This window comes from Malurus melanocephalus, unplaced genomic scaffold (genome assembly GCF_030028575.1).
Source record: "Malurus melanocephalus ecotype Western Australia unplaced genomic scaffold, MMel_1.1 scaffold_86, whole genome shotgun sequence".
Taxonomy (NCBI): domain Eukaryota; kingdom Metazoa; phylum Chordata; class Aves; order Passeriformes; family Maluridae; genus Malurus; species Malurus melanocephalus.
Window position 1 is genome coordinate 1526011 of NW_026623318.1, and position 9630 is coordinate 1535640.

Below are 9630 nucleotides of genomic sequence, written 5' to 3' on the forward strand. Positions count from 1 at the left end.
CCCGGTTTGCCCCGGTCACCCGCTCCCTCCACCTCCCCCGATCCACGGCGCAGCACAAGCCGGGACGCCACGGCCGGTCACAGTCCTTCCACTTTAATTGGAACGGCGGTGGCAGGCGCGACCCTCCCTCCCAACACAGCATCGKGACCTCCGGGACAGTGGGGAGTGCATCCACCCCGGCACTGGGACCCCSCTGGGGGCATAAATCCTCCCTCGGTACAGGGACCCCAGAAACGCATCCCGCCGGCACCAGGACCCTCAGCACCCTAGGGCTCATGTCACTCCCCAAGCGCCGGGAATCCAGGGAGCAGCCCCCAGGAGGGGCCAGGCGGTATTTCCACGCGGAGAAGCTCCCCGGGCACGGACAGTACTCCGGGCAGGAGTGCATTCGCGGAGCTTCTCCATGCCGCGTGGCTGGGGGAATTCTCCGTGCAAGGACAGGGGGCACTGGGACTCCTCCAGAGGTAGCTGAGTCCCCACTCCTGCAACAGCCCCTGTGTGCAGAAAGGGCATGGGTGGGGACCTGCCTGGGACTCCCAGGACCCTGGAAGGCACAGTCCAGGGCCCAGCCTTCCCCCAGTTTAGGTGCACTGGACAGGCACCACGTGCCCTGGATGTATTGGGTGGGCTGTAGGCAGAGCCCCCCATGTCCCACGTGGGCTAGTCAGGCTCTAAATGTCCGAGGTGTGGCTCTAGGTCCCCCGTGTCCCAGGTGCTGGTCCAGGCGGCGCTATCTGCGGTACATGGCGAAGGCCACAAAGGTGACGAGCAGGGTCAGGCCGGCCAGGCAGGTGGTGGCGGTGGCGGTGAAGACGTGGCGGTGTTGTAGCTGCAGGTACCAGAGAAGGGCCAGCAGCAGCACGAAGAGCGGCAGCGCCAGGCTGCCCACACCCAGCGCAGCAGGTGCAGGGCTGCGGGGGCCGGGGGTGCTGGGRGCTGTGGGGGCCGCACTGGGTGGGGACAGGTGGCAATGCAGGACGCTCAGGTGGCCCAGGTGCAGCCCTGCCAGGCTCTGGGCATCGTCACGCAGCAGCTGCCCCTGGTAGATCAACCGCACCTGCTGCTCCTGCCCGGGGAAGTAGGTCCTGGAGGAGACAGGAAGAGGGGTCACACTAATGACAGGACAGGCCTATCTGACCCACCTCCTGTGACTGTGTCCACCCTGATCTCTCACCCGACCTGCACCCTTGAGCCCATGTGTCCCCATCAGCCACCCCAAGTGTCACTTGCCAGGTCAGTTCCTTCATCCACATCTTATGAATGTGCCCACCCTGCCCTGCACACCTAACYCCACACATTAGTGCCTGCCCCAGCTGTCACATGCCAGGACAGGCCCCTCTGTTCACCCTTTGCCAAGGGTGCCCACCACGACCCTCCTGCCCTGCTCACACACCCGAGCACATGGGTGCCCACCAGCCAACCCAGGTGTTGTTGCCAGCATGGGCTATTCCAGGGCCCCACCAGGGACAGGCACAGGTATCCGGGCACAGGCCACCTGCCCCGAGACACCGCTGACCCCTCCAAGATGCTGCGGCGAGGGGGGAGGGAGGACAACGCCCGGCGGAGTCCGGGGACATCCGAGCCGGGACAAGTCGCCCCTGCCGCACTCCCTCACCTCTTGAGCGCACCAACGGTGTCTCCGGGGCGCACCCGCGCCAGGCGTTCYGTGTCGTTCAGGAACTTGAGCCGCAGCACCAGCGTGGGCTCGGCGGGGCCCTCGGGGGCGGCCGCGGGAGGGTCCCGGTGCCGCAGCCCCGCCGCCTCATCGGAGGCCGCTGCTCCCTCGGCCGGGGCCGGGGCCGGGGCCTTACGCTCGGCGGGGGCCGTGCTCGGGGCCGCCTCAGTCGGCGGTGCCGCGGGCTCGGGGGCGCGCGTGGAGGCCCAGGCGAGCCCCAGCACGGCGGCCGCCAGCAGCAGCGCGAACAGCACAGTCACCTCGTCACCGACACCCTCGATGAGCGCCATGGCGGCGGCAGAACCGCGGGAAGCACCGGGAGGGAGTACCGGGCGGGGGCGGCCTCAGCCCGCGGGGCCGCGGGAAACCGGGACCGGGACCGCGGCCGCACCGGGCCGAACTCCGGCCGCCATCGCGCCGCTTCCGGCCGCGCGCGGGGGGCGATGGGACATGTAGTCCTGGCTGGAGGAGCCATAGCGAGGAGGTGTGGTTGCCGCGCGGGGCACCCGGGAGTTGTAGTTCCGCGACCCCCCGGCCTTCCTTTCCYCCCGGCGACGGGCTCTGGCACTCCCAGTACTATCCCAGACAGTTCCGGTCACTCCCTGGGTGGTCCCAGTCCCTCCTAGACACTCCTAGTACTGTTAGAGTAACTTGCAATGTGTTCGGAGTCGGTTCCAGTATTGTCTCAGTATTACCCCTGTTTGATCCCTGTTGCTGCCAGTGTAGTTTCAAGTGCTCCTGGTGTAATTCCCAGTATGAACCCAGTTAATCCCACGTGATGCCACTTGTCCCCAGTGTCGTTCCAGTCGCTACCAGTCACGCCAGTATGGCTCTAGTCACTCCYAGCTACTCTAGATACTCCCAGGTTCAAATTCCTGTGGATGTGTCACTTGGGGACATGGGCAGTGATGGCTGTGGCCATGCTGGGGATGGGGGGCTCAGGGATCTCCGAGAGTTTTCTACCCTCAGTGATTTTGGGGTTGTGAATCCCCAGGAGTGCCTGAAGCCACCTGCTGGCCYAGATCAAAATCTTTTCTTTCAGGTGAATAATTCTTACTTTTAGTGATGTTCGAAAAAGGCCTAGAAATACAACTCCAKAGACTGGTGTCTATAGAGCAGGTATTTGTTTATTGCAGCGCTGGTGTAGCGCTGGAGGTGAGGAGGATTTCTCCTCCTAACCCACCTGCCTTCGCTTAGAATTAGCACATATTTATACAGGAAGCATGGTGTAACATTACCATTGTCACTGCCCCCCATACGCCCACCCTACGCCCACCACCATACGTGGGCACAGAAATACATGAYATCACAGTTTTGCAGGTATGCATGTGTCATCCTCAATTCGGTGGTTGYGGGGGTCTCCTAATGAGAGACCATCCTCTTCATCGTGGTGGACTTTTAACCTTTGTCATCAGGGCATGCACAGTTGTGATGTACATGTTTCTTCTAGTCCTCCAAGTCTTCATTTYCTATTATTTGTTTATTTTAGGTGAAAGATTCTTAATTTTAAGTTAAAAGTTCTTTGTTTTATATGAAAAACTCATACCGAATTTTTAGTGATGAGGTCCAAACACAAAAGTGCAGCAGCAGGGACAGGGGAGATGGGAACAAACCAATGCTCCCATAAAGGGCAACTACAGGTGGAAAGGAGATTCTGGGCAACAATGTCCCCTGTCCCCCGGGCATCCCCTCTACGGGTCCCTTGCTGGTGTGGCGCTGACATTCTCTGGGATAAGATCAGGAGGATTTTATCCTCCCTATTATTTTTGCCTGGGAAAAAGTCAGGATGAAACCAGGATAAAACCAGGAGGCATCAGCATGCCAGGGCAGCCCCTTTCTGCTGAGGATATCTGAGGTCAGGGGCCTCACAGGAGGGAATTCATTATTTCCATTTTGGGATTCTGTGTGGGAGTTGTCTCTGTGTGGGAAGGACAGGCTGCAGGTAAGGGWTCCCCACTCCAAGGAAGGCAAAACCCATCTCCAGCCTGGAGCTGCCGAGGTGACAAGCAGATCCCAGGGCTGTCAGAGCAATGGATGTGAGAGCAGCAGCAGATTTAAACCGTGACTTATCCGTGCATGCGAGAGCCAGGATTTATCCCTTCCCAATGTTGGAATGAGCCTGAATCCTCTGCTGGASGGGTTGTGGCTGCTCAGATTTGAGGGTTTATCCAGCGGTTCATCCCCTCCCTGATAAATCCAGTGTCTGGTTGTCACTGTGGATTTGTCTGGCTTCAACTCCCAGACAGTAAGACTTTTCCATCCTCCCTGCATTGATTAAGAAGCCGTTTAATATTCCCAGGAAAGTACTTACCCAGTGATATCCAGTCACCTTCAGTTCCCCAGCAAAGCTGAGCAGCTGCTGAGGAACCAGGGAGCACTCCTGTTGCCCTGCCTGGGCTCTGCGAGCAGCACTGATGCCTGGAGACAGCAGGGTAAGGGCCCCCAGGCAGTGACATCCGAAGGTGTCCCAGCCCCTGTCTGCAGCTCTGCCCCTMCTTGGGCTGGGGCATGTGCCAGAGGGGCTCCAGCCCCTCCAGGACAGGAGGAACCAGGGCAATGCCCGTCCCTTGGGCTGGCACTGCTGAGGCCTGAACCCTGGGGTCAGTGTTGGGTCCCTCGTGAGAAGAAAGACACTGAGGGGCTAAAGTGTGTCCAGGGAAGGGAATGAAGCTGGGGAAGGGTCTGGAGGGGCTGAGGGAGATGGGAAAGAGGCTCAGCCTGGAGAAAAAAGGCTCAGGGGGACCTTGTGGCTCTGCACAACTCCCTGACAGGACAGGTGGCGGTTGGGCTCTGCTCCCAGGTAACAAAAGACAGGACAAGAGGAAAATGGCTTAAGTTGTGCCAGGGGAGGTTTAGGCTGGATATTAAGGAAAATGTTTTCATGAGAAGGGCTGCCCCATAGTTTCTGATAGGGTTCATGGTCCCCACCTTCTGTTTCCTCTTTACTCACCATTTCACATTCCCTCAGTGTTTCTCCCTGTGGTCTCCCCCCATGACTGGGCTGAGACCGCTCCTGCCCTGCCGGCCCTGCTGGGATTGCTGACCCTGAGCTCTGTTCAGGACCTCCACAGTGCCCAGGGGGTTTTAATCCTCYTTGCTCCATTTTCAGCTTCTTTTCCCAAAGCCCACATATTTGGGAMGTCCAGCTCCTCTGGGGCTGTGACCAGAGAGAGATTGCAAAAAKATTCTGCCCCTGTAGGGCGCTGGAGACACTGGGACACTGCCTTAGACATGGATGTGCACCCTGGGGTGTCCCTTGTTCCCGTGAAGGCAGTGCTGACAGGACCTACTCTGCCTGGGTCCCGAAGAGGATCTGAGGCCCTCTCCATGTGCAGGTGGACTCCTGTGGGAGCAGAACATGTCCCAGCTGTCACCAAAATCCACGGGGTGGTCTGACAAGACCGATGGCATCATAGTGCATCACAGTAAGGGACTCAGACAACTGCAGTCCTGTGAACTGTGGCCACCTTGCCAGGCCAGTGGCAATCTCGTGTCCTTGGCATAGCGAGGGGATACGCTGTCTTCTTCCAGAASCTTCTGGGTGTGACACTCTGCTCCTCTCTGCTCCACTGCCCAGAGTCTCGTGGCAGGAACACAGCAGGATGCTCCAGCTGCTGAGTGAAGGATTTTGGATTTGCCTTTTGACAGCCACATGGTGCGGATCTGGATGGGATTAACAGTGGAGCCAGTACCTCCATGCTCCAGAGTGAGATTAAAGAGCTGCAGCTATTCGGGGAAAAGCTGCAGGCKGATCTCCAGCCCAGAGAGGACAGTCCCTGTCACTGGAGGGTGACATTAAACATCTCCCTCTCCCTGAACCAATGCTGTCGTGCAGCAAAGTGTCCATGGGTTTGGGAACACAAGCCACCGCTGTGTGGGTATGCAAGATGGGCAGCCTGAGCCCGCCAGAGGTGAATGGGGTCTACTGCTCCCCTCAGTCCAGGAAAGAGGAGCAGTGTCCCCAGCAGTGTTCCCCAGCTGTATCCTCCGCTCTCCCAACACAGGTGTCCCCACAGAAAGGAAGCCCCAGTTTTTACTGCAAGAGTGATCAAACACCTCAGAGTGTCCCAGTGCACTGAGAAGCCATAAAGCCCTGGAGACCCCCCTGGGGGTCCCCTCTATGCCCATTTTGCCTGGACACCCACTGAAGCTAAGTCCTGGACCATGACCTCCCCCCAGCTCTGTTTAGCAGGTGCTGCTCCCCAGCCCTGCATGCTGGGTGGACAYTGGGAATCTGTGGAGGGGACCCTCCTGCTGCCCCACCTGGGTTCTGGTACTGTCTGGTGTCATGGAATGGTTTGGGTGGGAARGAACCTTATGCCCATCCTGTTCCACCCCACTGCCATGGGCACCATAGGTACTGGGGAGGTTGCTCTGGGGGTGGGAGCAGCAGCGGGAGAAGGAGGAGGAGAAAGAGGAGGAAGAGAAGGAGGTAGTGGAGGAGGTGACAGCTCCTCTTGGCAGCAGCATCAGTTTGAGGCACTCACAGACCTCAGTGTCAGATGGAAGTGGTGGAGGTGGAGCAGAGAAAGTTGAGGATCTGAGGATGAAATTTATCTTAAAAAGCAGTTTACATTTCCAAGTGGCCTCTGTCTGCAGAGAGCAGCTGGTTGGCCATCCCTGAGGGAATGTTTGCTCCTGAAAGCCCCAGCTCGTCCCCACCCGCTCCTGYCCTTTTCAGCATATTGAACTTCTCTCATGGGTTTTCCCATCTATGTGCTAAGCCCCAGATCCATCTGTTTGCTCAGCTCCCTCTACTCCTCTGTGACYACTCCAGGCTCCAGTTCTCCAGTGCTGGCCCCAGTGCTGACTTGTGGGGGCCTCCCGCTCCACAGGGGCTGGCGGGGACAGGGTCCCATCCGCACAGTCTTGGGATAGGCGATGCTCCATCCCACTGTCTGCCTGTGTTTCATCCCATCCTTGTGCCCTGTTTCCCGCTGGGTGGTGAGAGGTGTTGGGGGCCCGTGGGGTCCCCGATGCTGGAGGATACTGGTGGCCCAAGGGGACTTGAGGTTTTGGCTCAGGGCAGTCTGTGAACACCTGTGTGGGGGACAAACAGCCAGGGCTGTGTGGGGGCATTGCAAGTCTCYGCYGGAGGAAAAGGAGGAAGAAGAGGAGAAGGAGGAGGTTGAGGTGAAGGAGAAGGAGCCTGAAGCAAAGGARGAGAAAGAAGAGGAGGAGGGGGCAGGGGATGTGAGGGTGGCCAGAACCCACCTGTCAGGGAGAGTAATGTTGACTCCTTCGTGCTGCTGCCTCAGTCAGGTGAGGGTGAGGGAGGGATGAAGCATGATGACTTGTCCCTCACCATGGATAAATCCTGGAATCCCTGACTGAGAGGGTGATGTGGTATAGGTGGCTGCACATGGGGTKTCTGTCAAAGGTGATGAAATGGAGACAATTTATAAATGTTTGTGYGATAACTGATCGAGGGTAGGGTTTAGTGAGAAACTGGGAACAAATTCTTCCTTGTGATGGTGGCGAGGCCCTGGCACACGTTGCCCAGGGAAGCTGTGGCTGCTCCATTCCTGGAATTGTTCAAGGCCAGGTTGGATGGGGTATGAAGCAACCTAGTCTGGTAGAAGAGATCCCTGCCTGTGGCAGGGGTCAGAAATGGATGGGCTTTAAGGTCTCTTTCCACCCAAGGAACCGTGCACCATCCACTCATGGATGGTGATGATGATGATGGTGATGACGGCAGGAGACCGAGAAAAAGGCCATGAGCAAGGACCGAGTCACCCAAGCGAAAAAAAGGCTGGAGAAAGGTCATTGCACAGCCAGGCACCGTTGTGTTGGGGTGGTGGGATGGTCCTGCACAGCTCACGTAGATGTGATCCCATTGGACATGTCAGGGAAGAGCCGGTCCAGTCCCTGCTGAGCAGAGCTGTGACTCATGGATCCTTCAAAGACCTTTGGAAGCCGTGGGGAGCATGCAGGCGGGTGCAGAGGTGYGGGGAGTATGCAGGTGAGGGGAGCCAGATGCAGATTTTCTAAATGCTTTCAAYAAAATTCTCACAAAATCTAATGAGCCCCTTCTCATGGCAGAGGAGGTTAGGATGCACTCAAGGAATCTGAACAGGGCACAGGAGGGAGGGGGGGAGGGCAGGGAGGTGCTTCTCCCACCCACACACTCCAGCACCCACTGCCGAGTTGCACAGAATTCYGGAGCCGGGAGGCATTTAGAAATCTCCTAGAGATCTCTCCTCCTACTACTCCTCCTTGTTTTCCTCCTTGTCCTCTTCCTCCTCCAACCCTTCCCACCATCACCCAGAGAAGAGCAGAGGGTGGAACCAGCCCCCAGCTGCCCCCTGAGGCCCCTGGCACTGTGGCATTGCTGCCAACCACGATTCTGGTACCAGTGGGACTAAGGGAGAAATCTTGGTTCTCTCAGCTAGTCATCTTTCTGTTCCTCTCTCCTCTCCTAAATTCCACTTTTTCATTTATTCTGCCAGGGCCCATGATTCTGGATTTTTTTTTTTTTTTGTTTCTCAGCCTTTTGGAACATGTCAGCTAATCCGCAGTGATGCCCCAGTGAGCTCCACTGACTCCCATGGTGTTGCTGGGGGCTACCAGTCCTGTGCCCAGCCAGAACTTTCCTGTGCCTCAGGTCACCCCATGCAAGCTATTTTAGGGATAGGCACAACAGGAAGAATGTTGTTAGTGCCTGCCCAATAGGCATCCCCTGAGATGATTGCACTATCATCCTGGTGGTCCCCTGGGTAGTTCTATCGCTGCACCAGCCCTCACCAAAGTGGCYTGGAGCATCCTGTACTGAGCATATGAGCAGGGCGACAGCAGTCGGCTCTGTGGGCAGGGAGTGACCAGGGAGGAGAGCCCACCACAGTGGGGCAGCAGTTGGYGGGCACCCAGGAACTTCTTGGGACACACCATATTCCACAGCTTCATGAATGACCTTGGGAYGATTAAAGATGAAATTACCTCTGAAACAGAAGCAGGACTGGCACAGGGGTCTCCACCTTGGCACAGGGAGTCCCCAGGCCGGAGTGGGAGAATACTCCCGTGCCCCGCGGGGCAGGTGCGGGCGGCCTGGGGGCAGCATGGGCATGGGCAGCCGCACAACACTGGCCATGCCGTCGGGGTGTGCGGGGATGGCTTCAGTGTCGAGGGACGGGAGCGAGACTCGTCCCCAGGCAAGGAYGGGGCAGGGGTCAGGTGCCCATCACGGTGGTGCCGGGCGGGCGGAGGCCGCGGCGGAGCGCGGCAGGGCCAGGCAGTGACAGTCCTCCGCTCCCCATCCTGGTCCCAGCTCCCCTTACTCTCCGCTTCTGACCGCCGCTCGGCCTCCGGATCCCGTTGCCCCTGCTCCCCAGTCGCCACCCCGCTCCCCCCATCTCGCTCTCCGCGCTCCCCGCCCGCCCCGGGGCCGGTCTGGCTGACGCGGACGGGGTGGGGCGGAGCGTGGCGGGGCGGAGCGGGCGGGAGGCGGTCGGGGGCGGCGGCGGAGCCCGGCGGACCCGCGGACAGACGCGGACGCGGCCATGCAGCGGCTGCCCGGAGCTTCGCGCCGCTGACCGGCCCTGCCGCCGCCGCGATGAATTTCCCGGGCGGCGCCGGGCAGAGCCCCGGGCAGCAGCAGAGCCTGGCGGCGCCGGGCGGGCCGGTGCCCGTGCCCGTGCCCGGGCCCTCGGGGCCGCAGCCCGGCGGGCCGCCCCCGCCGCAGTTCGGGCTCTCCAACTCGGCCGCGATCCGCGCCGAGATCGGGCGCTTCGAGTCCGTGCACCCCAATATCTACGCGATCTACGACCTGATCGAGCGCGTGGAGGACCTGGCGCTACAGAGCCAGATCCGCGAGCACGTCATCTCCATCGAGGGTGAGCACCGGGAACCGGCACGGAACTGGTCACCGGGAACCGGGCACCGAGCTGGGCCGGTGGCGCTGCCGCCTTTGTCCCCGCCGCCGCTGCACCTGCGCCCGCTGCCGCCCGCTGCCGCCCGCG

At 59.6% G+C, this 9630-nt stretch overlaps 2 protein-coding genes across 3 annotated transcripts in view; one reads left to right on the plus strand and one right to left on the minus strand.

Annotated features, from left to right (window-relative positions):
* Positions 1–328: 328 nt before the first annotated feature.
* Positions 329–2099, minus strand: TMUB1 (transmembrane and ubiquitin like domain containing 1). The gene is made up of 2 exons (XM_057367904.1): positions 1616–2099; positions 329–1085 (listed from the first exon to the last, which is right to left on the minus strand). Exons 1-2 carry the CDS (start codon positions 1963–1965, stop codon positions 731–733), a joined length of 705 nt encoding a protein of 234 aa, XP_057223887.1. The 5' UTR covers positions 1966–2099; the 3' UTR covers positions 329–730.
* Positions 2100–9167: 7068 nt separating this feature from the next.
* Positions 9168–9630, plus strand: part of AGAP3 (ArfGAP with GTPase domain, ankyrin repeat and PH domain 3) — a 110711-nt gene continuing 110248 nt past the window's right edge. Inside the window, exon 1 of one of the 2 annotated variants that reach the window (XM_057367908.1) lies at positions 9168–9504. In XM_057367908.1, coding sequence (XP_057223891.1) covers positions 9225–9504 — 280 coding nt within the window. In that variant the 5' untranslated portion in view covers positions 9168–9224. The remainder of the gene's footprint in view (positions 9505–9630) is intronic. The other variant, XM_057367906.1, reaches the window with a different exon arrangement.